Source organism: Miniopterus natalensis, chromosome 19 (genome assembly GCF_054644295.1).
Source record: "Miniopterus natalensis isolate mMinNat1 chromosome 19, mMinNat1.hap1, whole genome shotgun sequence".
Classification (NCBI taxonomy): Eukaryota; Metazoa; Chordata; class Mammalia; order Chiroptera; family Miniopteridae; genus Miniopterus; species Miniopterus natalensis.
The window spans coordinates 8,600,864-8,624,822 of record NC_142099.1 but is presented as its reverse complement, the minus strand read 5'-3'; the positions used below and the strand labels follow the sequence as shown (position 1 = coordinate 8,624,822).

The window sequence follows — 23,959 nt, the reverse complement described above, 5'->3', positions numbered from 1 at the left end:
TTATCTGCCTTTCTGACCCACCCACTTTGGAAAGATGGTTTGAACATCTTACAGAAAGGATTTTCCTCTCTGCTCACAGCCATGGTCAGTGTCCCACCCGGTCTGCTGGACCACTTCATATGGCCCCAGTGTTGTTTTCAGCAATGCGAGGCTACAGAAGGGTATTGTCTGAGTTTACCCTTCACCCCTTCTAACCCCATAGAGTCCTGTTCTGTCCCAGAGTTTGGAACAAACGAGTCGTATAAATAAAGGGACCATTCCTCTGACAGTTAGGGCAGAGGCTGTTCTGCTTAAGTGGGTTTTCAGGTTAATGGAGGGTTAAGCAGAGAGACCCCATTTCCGGCAAGCCGTTGTTGTGTGAAGTGCCCAGGGACGCACTTTTCTGCCTCCCTGAGTAGAACTTGGAGATTGTAATTGCCCCTCGTGTGGCCTCCTCTGGCCCTCAGGGTCGGGCGCTGTGAGAGGAGGCGCCTCCCACGTGGCTCTGCAGCCCTGGAAGGCAGAGGGAGCACTGACCCCGGGACCTTGCCTGATGTTGCCGTTTTGTGTAAATCCCTAATATTTGCTTGTTTCTGTTGCTCCTCGGAATCTGAGACTGTAGCTCATAAGGAAAGAATAAGGAATTAATTTATTGAAGGTTCAAGTTATTTCGATTCTGAGCAACTGACGTTGTTATAAAGGAGGGAGGGGACAAAAATGGGTGCCAGGCTGTGTGCTTTGTGCTTCTGTTTTCTTTTCTAGTTCATCCACCAGTGAAATCATGGAGAGGTTTGTATCCCCATTTCAGTTGCCCCGGAGAGAAGCAAGGCCCCCAGGTGTTAAGGAGCCTCAGTGGAGGCAAGCCAGCTTGGCAGGTGGGGACCTGGCATTGGAACTGAGATTGGAGCCCAGGTCTCTCTGACGCCCATATATCGCCATTTTCTTTTCTTTTCTAAAAAATGTTTTTATTGATTTCAGAGAGAGGAAGGGAGAGGGAGAGAGAAAGAGAGAGAGAGAAACATCAATGATGAGATTCATCCATCGGCTGCCTCCTGCACGCCCCCTGCTGGGGATCAAACCTGCAACCCGGGCATGTGCCCTGACTGGGGAATCGAACTGCGATCTCCTGGATCCTAGGTTGACGCTCAACCTCTGAGCCATGCTGGCCGGGCCTGTCTCCATTCCCATTGTACCATAGTGTTGCCTCGTAGGTAGTAGAAGTAGTGGAGAGTGAGGATCTGCTCTGAAGACTGTCTTTTTGTCTGGTGTGGCTTATGCTGAGTCGGATTGTTTGTGTTCTCACTGTAGAGAAAGACTGTGCAGTCCCATCGTGCTGGGCTGTTTGTTGTGAGGCCTGTGCCCTGAGGTGCCCAGTAATGCATTTTCAGGGCCCTCCGGAGACTGCCAAGAGCGGGGTCAGTGCCCAGGCTGCACGCGCCCAGGGAGTGGCTAAGGCACCGGGAGAGTGCATCCCTTAAGTGTTCCTGTCTCTCCCTTATTAAATATGAATGCATTTAGCACTTAATATGTTCCAAAGAGCTTCGTGTTTGTTTTTGCTTTTCCCCATACACTCTGGTTGGTGCTGGAGCTTTTATTTGGGGGACGCAGAAGTGGAAAAGTACGAGAGGGCTGACTGTGCCTGCAACCGTGTTGGACATGTGGTGCATGTAATCTCCCTTCATCTTCACTCCAGCCCCGGGAGGAAGGTGTTGCTTTCCCATTTTATAAATGGAGTAACTGAGGCTCAGGGAGGTTCTGGCTTGCCGCAGTCAAATAAATAGTGAGCGGGAAGTTGGAATTTGAACACAGATGTGCCTTAGTGTAAGGTAGTTGGGTGGATGAAAGGGAACTTTGACCTTTTTCAAGGCCGTATCATCAGAAATTATTCCTGTGCATCTGCTAACAGTCTCTTTTACAGAAGAGGTCACTCTTTGTAGGTGGTGATGTGAGGAGTCCTGGCCCTGGGGGCAGTAGTCGTAACAGCAGTAACAACAATAGCAGATAATTCTCACTCAGCATTTCTTATGAGCCCCTGGCCATCCCCAGTGCTTTACTTGTAAAAACTTACTTAGCCCTTGGCCACGCACTGCCCCAAGGGGGTACTGTTTCACCCATTCTGTAGATGTGGACAGGCACACAGAGGTTAAATAAATTATCCTGTGATCCACAGTCGGGGCAGAGGCAAGATTCAAATCCAGACAGGCAGCCTGGCTCCAGAGCCCACACTCTTAATTTCATTATACAGTATTATGGTATTTTCTAGACAGCTGTTTTTCTTCTTCTCAGAAATCTTCTTTGATACCATGTACTTTTTTCAATTTCTATTCTGCCCAGTGTAACATTCCTGATCTCCTGATCTCCTTTAGCACACATTTAAATTTGTTTTTTTACGTTGGAGTCACAAGGTACCTGTAGAGGTTCCTCAAGACACAGTTTGCCAATGGCATGGGAGTTTAATTTGTGCCTCCCCTAACTCCTCTGTTTCTTCTCATTTCTGCCACAAGAGGGCTCTAAGACTTGGGGACACTGGAGCTCAAAGCCAGCGCTGGTTTCTTTCTTCCTACTCTCTCTCTATATCTTACCGCTCAAATCATGGATTCTTATCCCTACTCTGGAAGGCCCCCCAAGACAGGCCCCTTTTTAGAATATTTTGTAGAATAGTTTCATTCCAAGAGAATCAAATAGAACCTGAGAGACTGTGGGTTCACGGGTCCATTTGTCAGCCTTCCACAGCTGATGGCATCTGCTCCCAAGAAGGCTCAGTGTGGTCTGTGCCCACCTTGCCAGGGCCACCTGCTGACCTGGCCACATCACCGGTACTACTCGATTCATCAAACTCTCTGGCTGGACGGCACCATCCGTTGGTTGTGGGTCTGTTACTGACCATTCTGCGTGCAAGCTTCCGATTCGATACGCACGGCCCCGAGGAAATCTTCAGGGCTATCTCCCTCTCATTCTGTGTGGGCCTTGCTCAGCCTTGCTCCCGTGGATAGCAGAGTGTGACCCCCAAGGGGCATTTAGGCAAGACTTTAAGCCAGTTCAACATATTCGATTCTTAGTTCTCAATCAATTCTTTTCTCTTGTAATTTTGAAGCACTGCTTTGCTTCCTTCTGATTTTCCATAGCACCAAAACACCCTCAATTACATATTCCTAAATACAAAAGCAATAAGGGAAATGTCAGCACTCATTTTCCAAATGTTTACGACCATACCTTGGTCTGGCTATTAAATACTGCACGTTAAAATTGACAAAGCAATAAACAAGCTTCCAGGAGGACAGCCTCCGGTCTGGAGAGCCAACTTGTCAGGGGTGTATTCTGCTGGGATTTCATTGATGGGCAGTCAGGATGAATATTTAATACCTTCTGGATGCTGCCAAATCTGTTTTCTCCAATTTCTTACTGCTGACCTAGCAGACTGGGAATGCTGGGGGCTTTTTCTTTGAGTTCTGTGAGTCCAGGGCACGTGACAGTGGCTCTCCCTGTCACACAGTCTGGTAAGTGACAGGCTGCCGCATCCTTCAGAGGGATTAGCCCCTGCTGTCTTTCAGGAGAACCTGCAGTGAGGCCGCCAGGGCATGGCTGGGTTACTCCTAATTAGCTGTTTCCACTTCTAGACTTTTGTTACTTCCTTCCAGTGCCTTCCACAAGCAACGTTCAAGCACCAACTGTGTACCAGTCTCCGTGCTGGGTGCTGGGGCTGCCGAGATGGGTGTGTCACAGTTCCTGCCTCCTGGGCTCTCCTGGGAAAAGAGAAGCGCAGGAAAGCTTCAGGGGTGGTGGTGGAGCCGGCCTAGGGGGTGGGCCTTAGGCCTGAGGATGGAAGGGGCTTCCCCGGGGTGGGTGCAGGGAAGGAGCAGCGGGGCCTTTTGGCTCGGAATAGGGGGCCTTTCGGCTTGAGTGAAGAACAGGCAGTGTGCACATGTTGATATGACTGCAGCATGGGGTCGGGAGGGTTAATCCCAGGCGGTTGACAAGGGCCTTTTTGTACTGGGAAGCATGGAGGGTCACCATAGTAGCGGTTAAAAGCGAGGACAGACCAGCCTGGGTTTGAATCTCACTTGACCACTCATGGGTGGTGTGACCTTGGGCGAGTGTTTTTATGAAATTGGGGATAACAGTGTTTATTTCACAGGACTGGTGAAAACCAAATAGTTAATATTCATAAAGTGCTTAGAAAACTGCTCAGCACATGGGATTCTATAGGTTTGTTAAATATGAATATTCTAAACCGAGCAGTTAGGACTTTATATCATACTCAGGTCATATACTCTCTTAATAACAATTTGTAATAGTTCCTTTACTACTCTAAACTGAAATTCATGGGCGGTTTAACAATTCTACTCACATAACCTTTAAAAGTTGTTCAGTGCCCTAATTGTGCGTAAAGGAGGATTGTGCGGTTCGTGATGAAATAATGCGCTTTAACCTGCCAGTGCTCAGGGCCGGCCACATGAGGAGGCACAGAGCTGCAGGGTGGGGGAGGCAGCCGCGGGCGGAGGTGCTGCTGGTCTGTCCCCGTGTCACCGACTGCGGCAGCCGAGCTGCCCCTGGCAGCACTGCAATTGGATGGGTTTCTGAAATCCTGAGCAACTTCGTGACATTGCTGAAAGAAGCAGAGAGAAACCTCCCTTGATCTACCGGACGCATATTAAAAAACTACGCGAGAAAACACAAGAGTGTCACGTTGATAGTAAAATGAAAGCAGGTCCTAGGCTCAGAGACAGGCTTCACTCATACGAATGTATTTGAAAGTCATGCGGGACAGGAGGCAGAGATGAGTTGCATGGGGTCATCTAGATAAGGGTTTACATCTGCGCTGGCTCTAGTCCGTCGCATACCTGGTGACAGGAGACTGCCTGCAGATGTCCATGATGACCCTTGGTGGCGAGCCGCAGGCAGGCTCTGAGCTGGGAATGTCAAGCTTCTGGAGGCAGACTTGTATGCAGCCAAGTGTAAGGTCGGAAAAGGAGATTATTAGGGCCTTGAATAGGGCATGACACGGGGAGAAAGAAGAGCAGGGGCTGAGGGCAGTGTTCAGGTTGTAGGACTCTAAGTGTAGAAACTGCTTGATCGGCAGGGACCTTTGCCACCTCCTTCCCTGAGAGTGGGTAGGACACACTCTCTCTCTCTCTCTCTTTCCTCGGTAGCTCTCCCTTCTTTATCTTCCAGGCTCTCGGCAGACTTGCTGTCCTCAATTTGAACCACCTCTGCTGTCCAGCCACCAGTCCCCTCTGTCCCTAACATTACTGATGACTGTCACGGATCTTTAACGTACAACAGTGTCTTCCTTCTCTCCTTCTACTCCCCGACTGCCCACATCCCCTCGCCCACTACCCTCCAGCTTCTGTTTGCACCACTGCACAGAAACTGCTGTCTCCAGAGTTACCTGCGGCCACCTCACCATCACACGTGTGGTTCTCAAACTTACTGTGCATCAGAATCACCTGGAGGGCTGGTGACACCACAGGTTGCCAGGCCCCACCTGTGGCGTTGGTGATTCTGTGCTCTCAACAAGTCCCCAGGTGACAGTGGTGCTGCAGGTACATGGACTGCACTCTGAGAGCCACAGGTGCTCAGCCTCTGGAACACACTCCAGGCCCTTTGTGGTCTAGTGGAGGCTTGCCTTTCTAACTTCATCTGCTACTACACACGGCCACATGCTGTTCCTGGAATACAGGTGCACAGAGAAGGTCTCACCTTGGCTCACCTGTCCCCTCTCTGGGGTGCCCTTGCACTCTCCTCTGCTTAGGGACCACGTACTCATTTGTTTCTCAGGGCCTAGCTCAGATGTCACATACTTTTTGAAAAGGTCTCGCCCTCCTATCACAGTCAGGATTAAATGCCTTTCGTTTACATTCCCATGCCTCCAAGAAGAGATTCATTATATATGTATTCAGTCATCCACTTATTAAATTGATTGCCAGATGACTGGGTCATAGTCTTTGCCCTTCAGATGCTTATAATTTAGTAGGAGAAAGAAGACCTTCAGAAAATTAACTTCAATAAATCAATAAATATCAAGTGTTGGCGAGAATGTGGAGAAAAGGGAACCCTCGCACACTGTTGGTGGTGGTATTGTAAATTGGCGCAGCCACTATGGAAAACAGCATAGAGGTGCTTAAAAAAATTAAAATAGAGCTGCCATTCGATCCAGCAGTCCCATTTCTGGGTATTTATTGGGAGAAAATGAAAACACTAACTTGCACTCCACTGTTCATTGCATCGTTATTTTCAATGGCCAAGATATGGAAGCAGCCTAAGTGTCCATTGATAGATGAGTGGATTAAAGAAGATGTGGTGCTATATATATATACAGTGAAATATGACTCGGCCATTAAAAGAATGAAATCTTGCCATTTGCAACAACGTGGATGGACCTAGAGAGTATTGTGCTAAGTGAAATAAGTCAGAGAAAGAAATACTGTATGATCTCACTTATATGTGGAATCTAAAAAGAAACAAAAGCAAAAGAATAAAACACACATAGACATAGAGAACAAGCTGATGGTTGCCAAGGGGGGGGCATAGAAAAGAAAAAAAATTTTAAATTGAAATTAAAATGAAAAGTTTTCTTAAAAAGGGGGCAAAGGACTTTGTCTCAGAGTAAAATGGTGCTGAGGAGTCATCTACTCTGAGATTTGGTAAAGTGGGGATAAGCTTGGGCATGAGAAGGGCTTAGCACGAGGCGTGGTGACTCTGCAAGAAAAGGTAGATGGTAGATGCTAATTTAACTACAGGTGAAAGGAGCCCCCATGGTCCAACCTCTCTCCCCAGGGGTGTGGCTCCATCACCAGTGGGACTCCCAAACTCCCTGGCACGTCTGCAGCAGGGGCGGGAGGGACAGATACGAAGGCGTCAGATGAAAAGAAACAACTTCAGCGTCAGGCAGCGTGTCACAGAGCTCCGGTGGGGTTTAAGGGAATCCGTCACTGACGGAAGAAATGAGTTTTGAGTGAGATGTGTACACACACAGAAGGCAGACTTCGCAGGGCGGGGGGTCGGCTGATAAAGCAGCTGCCCCTCTCGGCTACGGGTTCCTCCGGCATCGCCCCTTCGGACCACCCTGTCCTGACCGTAGCACGGCAGCCTCCTCTCTAATGCAGGACACGCAGCTCTCCACGTTTCCATCGAGGCCGCGGAAGGACACTGCAGAGGCGGATAGAAAGGGCCCTTCCCTCAACCGGGCCAGCCAGGCCCTGGGATGAGCCGGAGCCTGTGCTCGCAGGAGGGGCCTCGCCCAGCCTCTCTGACCCTCTCCCTGTCCTCCTCTGACGCACAGTGGGGGTCAGCCAAGCCTCAGTCCTCAGCCTCTTCCATTCACTCACACAGCCGAGTCCTCAGTTCCTCGAGCTTTAAAGTGCATAGGAGTCACCTAGGGATCTTGTTAAAGGCAGGTTCTAATTGGGGGGCCTGGGGAGAGCCTGCCAGCCTACGCTTCTAACCTGCTCCCCGTGACACCGATGCTGCTGGCCCATGGACAGCAATTTTAGTAGGAAGATTGTCACTTACGGTTGACAGTTCTCAAGCTAGTGGTGTTCTTTGAACATGGGACTGAGCCCAGCAACCAAAAAGAAATGGGCCTTAGTGAAATGTATTGTGTGTTTGTTATATACCAGGCTCTGTGCTAATTTCTTTCTAGGGACCGTTGCTTTGAATCTGTATACACTCCTGTGATATGAGGTGGATACTAAGATTGTTCTGATCTCTCAGAAGAAAATACCTGCGGACTTGAAGGGGGCTGGGCTCTTCTAGCTCTGGAGAAAGGTGACCCAGACCCGAGGCTGCACAGCGCCCAGGGCGGTGCCGGCAGGTCAGGAATGCTTCCTAATTAGTCACGGGGGCTGCGGCCTCCCCTGGGCTTCAGGAAAGGTCCTCCCTGACCTTGAGACGTGGGAGGAAATTTCGGAGCCTGGAGCAGCAGCTGACCCCTCACCCACCTGCCAGACACGCACCAAAATTCCAAAAATGCCTCTCTGTCAAGCTTTTCAACACTTCACAATATTTTGACACAAGAAGGAAAGGAAAAAGGAAAATGCTTTGAAACACTTCCTTGGAAACTTGTCCTCAGACCATGTGACTAAATTGAAGTTTAGTCATAGGGTTGCAGTTTAACATATGCAGTTACTATAGCAACAGTTACTAAGGTTTCCTTAGTAACAGTTGCAAAAATATTCTGGCCCCAATTAATAATACATTTTAACGCTCTTTCTGCCCTACACTGAACAACCCAGTTTTTTTGGCCAAGGACCAGATAATTCAGGTGGTGTCGTTTGCACAACATAGATATCATTTGCATGAGGTGAATCGGGTTGGAAACAAATGAAAAGAGAGGCTAGTTTCAAGTATTATAGGAACCGGGTCTAAAAAGTCAACTGGCAGGCTAATGGGAATGGAGTTTGCAGAGCCCGGGAGCTCACTGGTAGACCCCGCCCTAGACCCCAGTGTGCCCGGGAGGCCTTTGTGTTTGGAGAAGGGATAAGGCAGGAGACTGGGCTTGTTCACAGAAAAGATGAACCAAAAGGGTGGGGCATGGGACATGAGATTTCTTTCATGCCCCTGCTTGGCGTGTCCTAGGTGGCTCCAGAAGGCCTGTAGGTATGTGAATGCAGCAGTCCTTGTGCGGAGTGCCGCCTGGTTTACCGGGTGTGTCCTTCACGGAGATGTGTCCTTGGAGTTGCTCCTGCAGTGTCGGACGCTGCTGTGCCTTAGCTTGCAGAATCCTCTCGGCCATTCAGAAGGGTCGTCCGTGTGTGACCAGGCTGCCCAAGTGACAGCTGGGCCTTTTGAAGGTTTCAGTTGCCTTGGCACATGGGACTCAGACCTTGATGCTGTTTGTCCCCACCCAGCTCCAAGCGAGCCAGCCACCCAGTGCTGGCAGGGGGGTGCCCAGGATGACCAGTGGGCTCAGTCCTGGGTCTGGATCAAGGGACTGACCAGCAGGGGTGCTGGAGATGGGCCCAGGCAGAGCTGGCCTGGCCTCCCCTCTGGGCAGGCCCAGTGGAGGAAGCCCAGCTCCCTCTCCCTGTCGGGGGCGTCTGTGCCTGCCCCTGGCGAGTGGTTTGGTGTCGAAAGGCAAAATGTGAAGAGGGGTGGAGGTGGAATGATGGTTTTAGTATTAGCCTCCTAAGAGGAACTTAGAATTGTGTCTTTTTCCGTTGAGGGGGTAGGTAGCGGGTAGAGGGAAGCAGAGCCAAGTGTAATGATGATGATGGAGTGGGTGTGACCTCAAAGTACCTTCACAAGATATATTTCTTAGAAGGTGGCTTGTTGCCACCTTAAAGGTGAGCACAGTCAGCAACTAGCAGGTAGGTTCACTTGGGAGTCTGCCCTCCCTCCTGGGTTTGGAGCAGGATAGTGAGGGGAAGGGGAGGCTGGAGTTGGCTCCATTCTGTCCTGCTGCTTGTCATTTCTTCTTAGTTCCCCCCCTTCCCCCGAGCATTGACCTAGCACTTTCTGAAGCCCAGGCACTGTGCCCGCCTCTGGGGGTGCGGCAAGGAGAACGTCCTCTAGGCAGGACTGTCTCCTTAGCATCATGAGGGGACAGAGTGGGCACACTCTGAATATTTGCCCATCGAGTGGAAAAAGCTTGATCTGTAGCCTTGGGGAGCTCACAGACAGGAAAATGGCCTGAAGATACACAGGGTGCAGGTGAAAGCACAGAGGAGGGGCATGCGGCTCAGTGGGAGGGGATGAGGGGAGGGACAGGGGGCCACCGGCTGAGTGGAGAGAAGGGTCAGAAGGGAGGCGGCAGAGGAGACAGGCAGGGAGCACAGCTGAGCGGGGACCAGGGCTCAGGGGGAAGCGAGGTGGGGTGCGGGGGCTCGAGGGGCAAGTCGTGGGAGGTGAGGGCAGACAGTTCCTGGAGGAGCTCTGTGCTGTGGAAGGAATGTTTTTCTTTATAACCTTAAAGCACTTGGGAACCGTTAAACTTCTCAAGCAGGGAGATGTGTGTAGATCTGTGTTTTAGCTGCATCCCCCTGGAGGCCGGTGTGAGGCGGGGGAGCAGGCAGGAGACGGGGGAGAGACGGTGAGGTCTGAGTGGGGGCCGTGCACGGAGGGACAGAGGGAGGGGTGCGTGGGGTGAACTCAACCCCACGCAGCTGTCCTCTTGGAGCCATGCTTTGGAGGACACCATCCACGCCCGTCCTCTGGGCGCCTGGAGGTGAGGTTTGGACGGCTGTGTCCAGGGTGCGTGATGAATCTGCTGAACTCCCCCCTTTCCTCGGCAGTGACAAAGCTGCAGGTGAGCAAATCCAAGAGGACCCTCACCCTGGTGGAGAACAGGCCCATCCAGCTGAACTGCTCGGTCAAGTCTCAGACCAGCCAGAACTCCCACTTCGCTGTGCTCTGGTACGTCCACAAGCCCTCGGACGCCGACGGCAAGCTCATTCTCAAAACCACGCATAACTCCGCCTTCGAGTACGGCACCTACGCCGAGGAGGAGGGCCTGAGAGCCAGGCTCCAGTTTGAGAGGCATGTGTCCGGGGGCCTGTTCAGCCTCACTGTCCAGAGAGCCGAGGTCAGCGACAGTGGCAGCTACTACTGCCATGTGGAGGAGTGGCTGCTGAGCCCCAACTACGCTTGGTACAAGCTGGCAGAGGAGGTTTCTGGGCGCACAGAAGTCACTGTGAAGCAGCCAGGTAAGCGGAAGGGTGCATCCGTCCCAGGCCAGTGGGTTTAGTGAGAAGAGGCTGCCTGCACAGGGCCCTGGGGTCCCCGCCGGCTGTGGGTGCCGCTTGCAGACCATCGCCCCGGTGCGTTGCAGGCCCACCCACTTTGCCTGCAAGGGGTCCTGGTGCTGATGGCAAACGTAGTGTCCTTGACTCTGCTGTTGTGGATGGCATCCTCACCAGGGAGAGGCCTGGTGGGCAGCTGTGGTTGGCAGGATTCTGGTGGCTCACAGCTCTCTTTCTGGGTTTGCAGTTCGCACCCTGGATCTTGAGTGGGGCCAGCTCTAAACTCAGGATTCCTGCCTAGAAGTCATTTTCTAGTTTCCATGAACGCTTCCTGTCTCCAAACCAAATCACCACGCGGCCCCTTTCAGACCTCGTGGGTGCACCCTGACAGATGGCGTCTGACCTTGGCCGAGCGCCTTCGGGGAGAGAGCGAGCTCTCCACCCTCCCAGGCCTTTTGGGTGCCCCTCATTGTTGAAAGTCCCCCTCCCCGTCAATTCCCTCTCAGGTTTCAGATCTGCCCCTAGAACATCCCAAGAGAGAATTGGGTCATATCCTTTCCGATGCAGTCACACACTGCCTAATGATGTTTTGGCTGACGACAGACCGCATATGTGACCGTGGTCCTATAAAATTATAATGGAGCCTGATTTCCTGTAAGAAATGGAAGGATATATGGTTCAGGAGGACTTTATCTCAGACGGGAGCAGTGTCTGTGGGGGTGGGCAATAGATTCCCTCCACTTACAGCGCCTTGATTCTGAGTGCACACTTTACCTCCCAGTCAGTCAGCTGCCGACCTGTTTCAGACAGAGGAGCCTGGCACCCCAGAGCTGCTCATTTCTCATTCCTCCTGGTCCTCGGGCCACCTTTCACTCCCTCCTGACAGTCACTGTAGGGTGACCCACGCCTTACCCAGCCACTTTCTCCTCGATATTTCCAGCCAGTCCGGCCCACGTCCCTGTTCACGGAGCAGCACTGACAGCTCTGAGGGTCTCTCTCTGACCCTGTTGGAAGGAAGCAGGGGGAGGGCTCGTGGCACCGTGTTTAGTCTCTAATCTCGCACAGTAATGTCCTCGGCCTTCACACTCGCCACTCGCTCCCTGACTCACCCAGAGCAGCTTCCGGTCCTGCAGGCTCCATCCACGGTACGCACCCCATACAGGTGCACCCCTGTTTATCTTTTATTTTCTGTGGTTAGGTACACAGATACTTACCATTGCCTTACAGCTGCCTACAGTACTGAGTACAGCAACGTGCTGTAAAGGCCTATTGCCGAGGCTAGACCATGAGCCTGGGTGTGTAAGTACACTCTGTGATGATGAAATTGCCTGAGGACACTTGCTCAGAGTATCCCTGTTGTTAACTGACACGACGATATACGGAGGGAGCTCTTGGTGCCCTGTCAGTCTCCCCTTCTTGTTAAAGAAGCTCTAGAACTTCTCCCCTAATGTGGCCCTGAGCTCCCCCCCATCCCTCATTCCTGCATGCTCGCAATCGGCTGTCACTGTGTGTCCTCCCTGAAGGGCGCCGGGGTGCTGTGCTGGCGGCCCGAGTCCCATCTCCGCGCCCTTTCTCGTGCTGCCATCTCCACCTGGAATGCCCCTTTCCTGCTTCTCTTCCTGTCCTCACCCCTTTCCCAAGACTTCCCTCGGCACCACCTCCAGGAAGCCTTCCCTGATACCTCCCGTAGCACCAGGGGTTTCTTATATAGCACGTAGCATAATAATTGTGTGTTTGTATTTCCTTCCTGCTATACTGTAAGCACTTTGAGGACGGGGCTGTGTCTTTGTATCTTCAGCCACTGGAGTGGCCCCCTCGGTAAAGATTGTTCGAATAAGGAATGAATGGTTGCTTTCCTTGAACACCCAGGGCCTTTGACTGTTCTTGTAGCCTGGACCCTGTGGACCACAGATAGTCATTTATGTCATTCTTCCTCGGAGAGGCGTTCCAAGCTCCTTTTAACTGAAATAGCACTCCAGGCGCTCTGTCCCCCTTTCCCATCTCCTTCCCAGCACATGACACCACGTGGCATTCTGTTCATTTACGTGTTGATACAGGTAATTATGAGCCTCTTCATACCTATGGAAATTCACTTATTGTCAGTTATTCGTTATTTACATATCTGTGCCTGTCTCCTCCACCAGACGTGAAGCCCCTGAGTGAGCACAGGTCCCTGTTTTCCTAATCACTCTGTACCCACGGCTTATCTCCCCGGAGGCCCCAGTCACTGCGTTCAGTAAGCAGATGGAGTTCAGACGTGGCCTGGCCCCTGCTGAACGCGGTGGGCCTGTCCCCTCCTTTCCCTCAGGCTGTTGCATTTCTAAAACTGCCCCTGTCCTCATGGGCCTCTCAGGGACATTCTGTGCTAACCCATCTGCTGGTGCATTAAAAAGGCAGCTCGGGTCTCCGTGCTTCCTGTTGGTATTTCCACGTTGGTATTTCCAGTGACCTGTGTCCTGCCGTCAGTCCAGTCCCAGGGGCTTTTGAAGACTGAAGGTTGCCGTTAGGCCCACAGATGTTCTTTCAGGTTTCTGTTCTTCCTGCCTCTTTTCAGTTCTGGGCTCGCCCTCCTTAGGGCACAAGGTCACGCCCCTTCAGGGGTTCCTTTTAGTCACCACCCATCCTTTCCCTTTTCTCATCTGTGCCGAAACTAAGAGATTCTCTGTAGATCCTAAATTTATCGAGGGCATTTCTCCGTCTGAGCCTGCAGACTCAGAGCAGGTGACCTGGGGCAGTGCAGAGGGGCTGTAAGGATTCTCGTCAAAACGCGTGAAATCTTGGTGTGGGGAATATTAACACTATGAAGAGAAAACCTACAGGACTCTGATGAACAGCACATTCCCCCTTTTCCGTTGAGATTTTTGGTTTGTATATTTTTCATTTTTTGTGTTTTTTTTCCCCTCCTGCTTCCAATTCTTCTCTTCCCTCCCCTCCCCTTATTTTTTTCCTGTTGAGAAAGTACACTTTAGAACTTTAGGAAAATACAAAAGCACAAAGAATAAAATAATCTTTCAACCCAGAGACAACCAGAGAGAGAGAGAGAGAGTGTGTGTGTGTGTGTGTGTGTGTGTGTGTGTGTGTGTGTGTGTGTGTGTGTTTTGGGGAAACTGCTTATTTAACATTTTTTTCTGTTGTCTTTAATTTTTGGACCTTTTAATTGCAAAAGTAATCACATGCGTTGTAAAATATCCTGACAGTTCTGAAGTTAACTTGCATGGCCCTCTCCTTCCTCTTTGTCACTTGGGTGGGGCCTTCCTGGCGGCCTCTGGACCTTCATAGTTTCATAACTTTCTGATGCCTCCGGTCCAGACATGCTCATTAGGGCCTCTGATGAGATCACGTGCATGCCATTAGGGTGTGTCATCATTAGTGACACTTTTGATGGGCCTAGTTTTCAAACCACAGGTTCCCTCAATATCAGTCTTTTGTTTGTTGCTGTCAGGTCGGTTGTGTTCCCACCTTGAGAGGAAACCATGTGGTTGTTTTCATAGTAAAAGTAAGAACTGCAATTCTTGGAACCAACTTGTGAGCCTGTTAAACTGGGTTTCCACTGCAGCTCTTTAGTGGTTGACAGCCCAGCATGTTCCCTTCATGGGGTCAGTTTTAAAAATCTCCTGCTTGGAGAGGGGTTCTCACCAGGCCCTTTCCTGTCCTTTCCCAGCCACCTGCGCCATCAGCCCTTCGCCTCGTAGTCCGCTGTCAGTGGGATGTGCAGTCACCTGCACAAGTCGTCTAGGACAAGAGGATGTGCTTGTTCTCTGCTAGGCATCTGAATTGATGAGGGTGATAAATGAGGGGACAGCCATCCCTGTCACATTGAACCCCTTAAAACCCAGACACTCGGGCACAGGATCAAGAACTCAGAATGTGAGGGGGCTGTCTTCCTTCTGTGTTCGGAAGGTACCCATCCCCTCTGCTTGGAAAGGGTACGTGGAGGTGGCTGGTTGTGTTCTTGCTGCTGACGTCTGTTTCCTCGCCTTTCCAGACAGCCGCCTGAAGCTCAGCCACGTGCAGGGGAACCTGTCGGTTCTGGAGACGCGGCAGGTGCAGCTGGAGTGCATGGTCCTGAACCGCACCAGCGCGGCCTCCCAGCTCGTGGTGGAGTGGTTCGTGTGGAAGCCCAACCACCCGGAGCGGGAGGCCGTGGCCCGCCTGAGCCGCGAGGCCACCTTCCATTACGGAGACCAGGCGGCCAGAAACAACCTGAAGGGACGGCTGCATTTGGAGAGTCCTTCGTCCGGCGTGTACCGGCTCTTCATCCAGAATGTGGCGGTGCAGGACAGCGGGACCTACAGCTGCCACGTGGAGGAGTGGCTGCCCAGCCCCAGCGGCGTGTGGTACAAACGGGCGGAGGACACTGCTGGGCAGACGGCCGTTACAGTCATGCGACCAGGTGAGGGTTAACGTCCCCAGGCCTCCGCACCCTTGACTGCTTCCCCTGCGAGTACAGTATTTTATGCGATGCATAAAATTAGTTTGTTAATTAATAAATTGTCTGTAGTTAAATATATGCGCGTTTAGTTTGCATTTACATTCAGTGGTGGCTCAATTTTTTTCCCCTAGTGAATGGAAAATTGCACATCTGGCTTTGGCTTCAGATGATTCTGTTTCTTAACTAGAATATCACTTGTCAGTTACTCCAGAGCATAGAATAGCTTCCTTTTAAAGAGTACATTCGGATTCGGACAAGTGGCTGATATGCAGAAACCTCAGAACAGTAGCTATGTGGTTCAAAAAGTAAGCTCATGGATTTTCAGTGGGAAAAAACTGATTTACAGGCTTTAAGTAGAAAAAGATGAAGAATATGCAGCCTCCAATCTCTCCCTTCTAGCAGTTTTATTGGTGCTAATGATTAGACCATGTGGCCTTGTGCTTTCTTGTCTTTATTGTTTGTTTCTGATGTACCGGAATACACATGATTGCCAGGTACAATTATTGTGACACATTTAAACACATAATTAAAACAAAGTTGTGCCGGGTCCCTGTGTCCTGTGCCCATCATAGGATCATTCATCCATCTCTGAGCAGAGAGTCAGTGGTCCCTCTGAGGACATGGAGCAGAAACGGATTTGCGACCTGTGTCAGTGTGAACGCCTTGTCCTGTTTGCTTTCTGAGCATCCCGAGGTCCCTCTGTGTTGTCGTCGGAAGCTTCCGTAATGTTTTTGTGTCTGAGTAGAGCAGCTTTTTCTTTAGAACACCAGAGCTTCACAGTCGTGCCGGCCTCACACGTCACAGAACACACTTTGGAGACTGAATATGCCCTTTGTTACGAGAAAGGGCATTATCTTACCCCTGTGTCTCTGCTAGGGGTGGGGGAAATCACCTACCTCTGTTCCGAGTTACTCATATTTCCCATGGGCTTTTTCTTCTTTCTGCCTCGCCTAGAAACTGCTGCTCGTCTTTCCCCAAAGGTAAAATTGTGGAGGTGTGGCAGCTGAGCACCCCCTTCCCCGTCCCCAGCGCCCACCCATTTTGCAGATCACCATGCCGAGGCCCCAGGTGCAGTGGAGGAGACATACATTTATGCAGTGCCAGGTGCGTCCCCACCACGGTTAGGCGGTTTACGTCCAGTCCTCAAAACAACCCTGACCGGTACGTTTTACTTTTGAGGGAACCGATGCCTGAAGAGAAACGCCCACAGCTAGTTAGAGCAGACTGGGGTGGCCACCCCCGTTTCCTTCCCCCCACACTGTGCACTCCCGACTGACCCTTCAACCTGCACCCCTGCGTCTCATGTTCAGCCAAACAAGCAGCTGGGTCCCCCAACCCACCCCCCTCCCTTTCTGAGCACAGTCCTGTGCCGCTTCCCAACAGAGATTCGTCCCGAGCGATGCATCGTTGGGCAGTTTCATCGCTGTGCGAGTATCAGAGGGCGCTTACTCAAACCCAGACGGTACAGCCTCCTACGCACCAGGTGGCGTGCCCTGGCCTCTTGCTCCTGGGCTACACGCCTGTGTGGCGTGTTCTGTACAAAACAACACAAGACTAAATCAAGCACAAGAGAAAGGGTTGCAGCCAAGAGGCGCAGGAAACTAGACGTAGGAGGTGTAACGTGGCGTACTTGTTTTTATTCCAAGTAGAAGGAGTACAGTCCAGCTGCATCGCAACGCACAGGTGACTAATGTGTTTCGGTGCAGCCGTATGGTGTCTGCGAAGTCACCGGGCGATTGGAAGTTTTCAGCTCCCTTATAGCCCTGTGGGACCACCGCTGCGTATGGGTCCATCGCTGAGCGAAGCTCGGTTATGTGGCGATGACTGTGTGTCAGCTGCTCGTGCTGGTTACAAAACATTTTGAAAACAGAAAAGTATAGTTTTGAAAAGGATAGTTATCTGTAATCTCACTCGCATTTCGTAACCGCCATTTTCACTGGTTGCTTAACTTTCATTGTGTGGCTGTACTTCAAAGATTTTTCCCCTCTGAGGTATCGGTTGGACAAATAGGAGACTTGAAATAATGAAACTCCAAGAGTTAAGAGTCGCCTAGCGTTGCGTAAGGCCGACCATGGTATGAAACAGAAGAAGTGAAGGCTCCTGCCCTCAGTGAGGTTGAAGCTGGGTAGATTCGCAGTTGTGTTCGGCTCCCATAACTGGGGAAGAGAGAAAACCACCTTCGTCAGAGAGCCGGGGGGTCCGTGGTCAAGGTCACTGCCTTGGCCTATTCCAGGAGTCACACATGGGGCACAAAATGGGTAGAGGCCTGTTGAGGGGAGGGGCGTTGAGTGAAGTTGGAAATTCATTCAAAAACATTGTATTGTATCTGTCACTAATGCAGATACTATTGTATCTGGCACTTGAAGGGGCCAGAAACATTTCTGAGCAGTTAGACGGGAAGAAATGAAGAGGGAGCAGAAGGGACAGCACTCTGGGGCCCGACCTCCCGCTGCAGGGCCTGTTCTGCACGACCTTCCCCAGGGCCACCTCCTCTGACACAGTGGCCAGTCGCTAGGGGCGTTAGGGCCCTGCGTTCAGTTCTGGAGGGAAAGCACCCTAGACTGCCTCTTGCTCTGCAGTATTTCTCTCTGTGGCTTTGGGGTCCCGCATTAGTCACGCTCTCTGGAAGAATGAGCCAGTGCAGCCGGGAGTTTGAGTCACCTGTGGACTGATTTCATACTCTCCGTTCTGCTGCTTTCTGCCCCCCGGCACTTCCCCGTCTCCCCCGGGAAGAGCTGGGATGACGTGTCGTGCCCGGTAGTGGCTCCTAGGCCCCTGAATGGCAGCCGTGCACACCGAGACTCCAGGTGGGCCGAGGGGGTTCCAGGGGCTTGGCGGAGCCCCACAGAAGCGGCGGGAACCCCAGCTTGGTGTTCACCTGTGAGCGGCATTAAGCCAAATTCGCCGGAAGCCCGGGACGGTCCTTGGGAAGTGCTCCGATTTGGTCTCCATCCAAGCAGAGTCCAGTTCAGTACCTCTGTCTTCTCGATGCTGTGTCGGCATCTTTCGCAAGCATTTCATAAACAGAGCCTTTCGGGGGCCAGGGAGAGAACCTACCCCGGTGAGCCAGTAAAAACAAAGCAGCAGAATAAAGGAGCAGGTTACGGCCTGCCTGATGGTGTCTGAGCCGCGACTCACCTGCCCGGCACCTCTCCAAGGCCGCTTTGTGCCACCCACTCAGGCGGGAAGACTGCCTGTGTCACCTTCCGGGGGCCGGGAGGGTCCACGCTCTGTGAGTCCCCTTTCAGGTCTGGTGTCCGCGTTTGGCTTCCATCCTTGGAGAATATTTACCTCCGTGGGTTCACTGTGGCGTAGGTGACAATCTGCATGTGCGCAGTGTCAGTGCAAAAGCTGCTGAAAGTGAATTCATGTCCTGGGGCTGCTGGAACAAATGAGCTCAAACCTGGTAGCTTCAGACCAGAGAAATTTGTTCCCTCGCAGCTCTGGAGGCTGGTGTCCTCAGGGCCGTGCTCCCCTGATGTTTCCAGGGAGGAGGCCATCCTTGCCTCTCCCAGCTCCTCGTGGCCCCAGGTGCTCCCTGGCTCTTAGCTGCGTCACTCCACCCTCTGCTCTGTCTTCACCTGTCCTCTCTGTGTGTCCCCCTGTGTCATCTCCTCTTCTTATAAGGACACCAGTCACTGGACTTGGGGCTCATCTTAATTAAATTACAACTGGACAGACCCTATTTCCAATTTAGGAGATAGGTGGTTCCAGGTGGACGTGAATTTTGGGGGGGGCCACTGTTCAACCACTAAAAGGGTTTACAGCGAAAATAAGTGTCCCTCCCTCCCCAGAGTCCCACGGCGGCCGTAGTGCCAGCTCCGTGTGAATTCTCCCACACACACCCATGCAAACGTAAACAGATGTGCGTGTCAGAATAAAACGGTTTCTTCGGCATACAGCGTTGTGTGCTCTAGTACTTTCTCTTGAATCTCCTTTCACGTCTGCACGTAGTAAGAACTCCTTCATTCCTTTCAGCAGGTGCGCAGTGTTCTGTTGTAGGGACATTACTATCATGTATTTAATGATGGACATCAAGGTTGTCTTGAGCAAAGAAATTAAAACAGCCTCCTCTGTCCCGCGCCCCCGCAGATGCCGCCCTGCAGGTGGACACGGTGGTCCCCAACGCCACGGTGTCTGAGAAGGCAGCGTTCCAGCTGGACTGCAGCATCGTGTCCCGCTCCAGCCAGGACTCCCGCTTTGCTGTGACCTGGTACTCCCTGAGGACTAAAGCTGCGGGGAAAGGGGAGAGCCCCAGCCTGGAAGAACAGGAGGCCGAGGAGCAGGAGGAGGACCCCGCAGAGCGGACGGCCCTGCTGAGCGTGGGCCCCGACGCCGTGTTTGGCCCAGAGGGCGGCCCCTGGGAGGGCAGGCTGCGCTTCCAGAGGCTGTCCCCGCTGCTCTACAGGCTCACGGTGCTGCAGGCGAGCCCCCGAGACACGGGCAACTACTCCTGCCGCGTGGAGGAGTGGCTGCCCAGCCCCCAGAGGGAGTGGTACCGGCTGACAGAGGAGGAGTCGGCCCCCATCGGCATCCGAGTGCTGGACGCAGGTGAGTTTTCCCAGTTTACAGGGGAAGGGTGTCACAGCTGATTGCAGCGGCCCATAGGCTAAAACTCGCCGCTTGGTTATGGGTTAATGAGCTGCGTTCTCGCCTGTCATGGGCACATAGGGCCTGCCTGCCAGTTCATGTAATTGACCCGATTGCTTATGCCAAAAATAGGGATAGGAGCATCACTTCTAGTAAAACTACTCTCAGGAGCCGGCAGGGGGAGAACGGGGCAGATTCCCAGAGAGGGACATTTGGAAGTAGACCTAAGTGCACAGGGGGTCAAGTAAACACGAACCAGGGCAGGAGGCTCAGGCCGAAGTAGAGTCAGCTTCCACCCCCACCTAGATGCCGTTAAGGTCACCGTTGATAAGCTGCATTTTACGATGTGGTTTTGCAAGCAGTACCACTGACTCGCGGTGGGAAATGGAAGCATCGCTTAGTTTGAACTTCCAGCTGTGAACTGGAAGAGGTGCTGTTGTGAGCACAGGGAACAGAAGGGTTGCCCGGCCGGTGTGGTAGGTGGTTGAGCGTCAGCCCATGAACCAAGAGGTCTCTGGTTCGATTCCCGGTCAGGGCACCTGCCCGGGTTGCAGGCTCGATCCCCAGTAGGGGGCGTGCAGGAGGCAGCCAATCGATGATGTTTCTCATCGATGTTTCTGTCTCTCCCCCTCCCTCCCGCTCTAAAAATCAATAAAAACATATTTTAAAAAAAAACCACATAAGGTTTGTCCCCATGATTAGTGGTGGTAGGGGACAGACAGGGTGGGCGCGGACCCTGCCAAATGGCTTCCGTGGGGTTGGGCAAGGTCTTCGGGAGCCAAAGCCCACGGTCCCAGTTCCCGGCCCTCACCGTCCTGCGTCCCTCTCGGCCCTTCCAGGCTCCACCCTGCAGTCCATCATCTGTGCCAACGACGCGCTGTTCTACTTCGTCTTCTTCTACCCCTTCCCCATCTTCGGCATCCTCATCATCAGCATCCTGCTGGTTCGCTTCAAGAGCCGGGGCTCCAGCAAGAACTCGGACGGGAAGAATGGGGTGCCCCTGCTGTGGATCAAAGAACCGCACCTCAACTACTCCCCAACCTGCCTGGAGCCGCCAGTCCTCAGCATCCACCCGGGAGCCATAGACTGAGGGGCCCAGGGACGTCGGCCGCCCGAGCCCGGGCGCTCCCCCGCTGCCTCTCGCTCTGTGACGGGACAGCAGACGGCACCCGAACTGCGGAGAGCCCTCCCAGAAAACTGTCTGACTTCAGACCGTCCACAGTCCCCGACCAGTCGCAGAGACAGGCTGCTGCTTCTGGGCGGCAGCCCTGCTGGGCTCGCGACTTCCGAGCAGGTGTCGCCCCTGCGGCATTCGGTCTCTCGTTTTCGTTCCCGGTGATGTAGTGAGTAGCTCCGGGTGCCACGTCTGCTCACTGGTAGTAACAGGTAGATGTTCCAGGGGTTCCCATTCTTGGTAACGGACTCTTTTTAAAATGCCCCTGGTTTACCCTTTTTGGGATTCCGTAATGCTGTGGACGCATTTCTCTCACGTACGACGGATGAGAAAAGGAAAGACGGACTTTATGGCGCAAAGGAATCTCTTCTAAGACCTTTTGCTTTTGCACACTTGAAAATGCCACCCCTGGAGCAAAAGACACCCGAACATTTTTTTACTTTCTTAATGAAACTTGAAAATTATGTGACGTATGGGCCCAATTTGTATCTTATCTCTTCCCCCTGCTGGAGTTGTTGGGACCACTTTGCAGTCAAGATGAAAGCGTTGAGGGTTTTTTTTTTTTGCTTCAAAGAACTGTGTAGGTACAAGAGAAACCCTGCATAACCCCATTAGGAGTAGATGGTGCCCGGCCAGCCTGCCTGTCGGGGAGGCAAAATCGGCTTCCTCCCAGCCTTGCCAAAAACATAAGAAACCTTTGTTGGAGAACGTCAAAAGCTCCAGACAGCTCACGCTTTGCAAGGTGGGCAGAGGGCTGCTTCCAGCAGCTGCCGACTTGCAGATTGATCGAAGCCAGCGGTCAGTGAAGGAAGGGAGAGGGCTAGTTGTTGGCTTGGTATGTTCCCTAAGGGCCGTCTCCAGCTGGGAACTGAGCAGGTGGGCTTCTGTGCTAAGGTGCTTTGCCAAACTTGTAAAGGAAAGTGGCCAGTGGGCCTGGGAAGGGGACAACGCTGAGCTGAACACACGGCCCAAGCGGCCACCCTGTACACCGACAGAGGGCACTGGGGCCTTGGAGAGTGGGCCAGCCGTGGTGGGAGGGGTTTTCCAGAGCCTGACGCGGGAGAGCAGGCGGGAGTAACTGCCTCCCTGGCGGTATGAAGACCAGGTTTTTCCTTTCTTTCCATTAGATTTTCCTCAAAGATACGGACGTCTTTCCTCCTCACCATTTACCCCCCTGCTTCTCACTGTGGTACTGCACCCAGGGGAGGTCCCGCGGTCCTCTGTGACCCTCTCCTTACAGTCTCAGCAGAAAGTGCCACCTGCCTTTGTGGGTGTTTTAAACGTCCGTTTCTCAGATCTTGTTTGCGGTTTAGGTGACATGGTGGTTCGTTGTTATGGTGACTTTTTATTTAAATGCCCCTTAAAGTCCAGCAAAGGCCAGCGTCACCTGCTACTTTACACGATTGGGCCAGACGCTTGGCTCCCGGGAGCAGCATCGGCTGCGTGTGGTCGTCCACTCCACGAAGATGTTTTTATGCCCCGGCTTTCCCATATTTTGCTGGCCAGGAGTGTCATCTCCCTTCCTCTGTGAACTTGTATATCTCCAATCCCAAGGGAGTTCCCAGTTTGGAAAAATCGAGTAGGGATTTGGGCACTGAGTCTAACCAGAGAGATCGCTGCGAAACCCTGTTCTGGAACTGAGCGGACTCCGAGGAGGCTGTGGGACTCCCCAGTCATGTGGGTGCTGATCCGGGTCGGGGTCTGGGGGTGCCAGGTGCTCGTGGGTGCTCAGCAGGTGCTTTACTGAGTCACAGCTGAAGTGGAAGCAAGGTGAGTGCTCAGCTGTTTCCCGACAGGCTCACACGCCTGCCTTCTGTCCCTGGCAGGTCACCAGCGCTCTCCTGTGAGAGTGCAGGCCCCACCACCTGACCCCGCCAGGCCTCACATGCTCATTCCCGTGTGTTACGCTGCACGAATGCTTTAGAGGTGCAGCTCGGCTCAGTGAGAAGGCGGGTCTTTTGCCCCATTTTGTCATTTCAGGGGTGTGGGCTCTCAGTGGGAAATCGCTGACCCCTGATTTATAGACTGAGTCAGCGAGGGAAGACTTACTGTTCCCCTGTCTGGACACGAAGATGCCAGAGGGCGGCCTGAGGCTGGGATGTGCACCTGAGACTCGAGTTTGAATCGCTTCACGGCTGCGGAAAGGCAGCTGCCGCCACATAATTAAATAGGCGAAGTAGTTGAAAGAAGAGGAAAGAAACCGAAGCCAGTATTTTAATAATTGTGTTTTTTCCTGTGTATTTTCTATGGGCGTGGGGATACCTTCAAAGGGTGAGCTTTTCCAACTTCCTATGAAGATCCCCAGGACCTCCCTCCTTTCGGCCCTTTCTGTGGAAATAGAAATAGTGTGAGTGAGGGTAAAGGTGCCCTCCAGTGGCTGGGAGGCCTCATTGCACACCGCCGAGGGAGCTCAGACCGGGAGAGAGACGGCCCACTACTGTCTTCACTTATCTCCACCTGTGACGATGCATTAATGAATCCTACACTGTGCTGGGCCCGTCCCGGACACGGATACGACCACACCCTCTTTCACCGGGGTGTTTCTGTAGCAAGTTTTCATATTCTTTCCAAACAATGGTTTCTCTGCATTAATTGAAGAGAAAAACAAAACAAAACAGGTTGGGTAAGAAAACGACCAATGCATGATGTAGAGAGCTGTTGCTTTTTTTGTTTTTTTTTTGTTTTTTTGTTTTTTTAAAAAAAAACTATTTGTAAGATGTTGCACTAAAACATTTTATATACACTTCAGACACCTGTAATAAATTATGTTGAAAATACGACTGTTTACATTTTCTAGAGTCCACTGTCCTTTCTCCTCACTTATTCAGTCACCTCCTGCCCAGCCCGGCGTGGCTCAGCGGTTGAGCATCGACCTAGGATCCAGGAGATCGCGATTCGATTCCCGGTCAGGGCACATTCCTGGGTTGCTGGCTCGATCCCCAGTTGGGGGCAGGAGGCAGCCGATCAATGACTCCCCCATCATTGATGTTTCAACTCTCTCTCCCCCTTCCTCTCTCTGAAATCAATAAAGATATATTAAAAAAAAAAAAATCACCTCCATGGAGCTGTGCCCTGGAGGCACAGTGAGCTCTGCCTCCAGCCTAA

The 23,959-nt window shown here is 52.2% G+C and overlaps 1 protein-coding gene across 4 annotated transcripts in view; it reads left to right on the top strand.

The window, feature by feature from the left end:
* The window catches only part of IGSF3 (immunoglobulin superfamily member 3), a 79,042-nt gene extending 57,634 nt beyond the window's left edge, over positions 1-21,408 (top strand). For all 4 annotated transcript variants that reach the window (XM_087827929.1, XM_087827927.1, XM_087827928.1 and 1 more), the window contains 4 exons: positions 10,212-10,622; positions 14,644-15,051; positions 19,183-19,641; positions 20,520-21,408. In XM_087827929.1, the coding sequence (XP_087684055.1) occupies positions 10,212-10,622; positions 14,644-15,051; positions 19,183-19,641; positions 20,520-20,770 (1,529 nt within the window). In that variant the 3' untranslated portion in view covers positions 20,771-21,408. The remainder of the gene's footprint in view (positions 1-10,211; positions 10,623-14,643; positions 15,052-19,182; positions 19,642-20,519) is intronic.
* Positions 21,409-23,959: the final 2,551 nt, after the last annotated feature.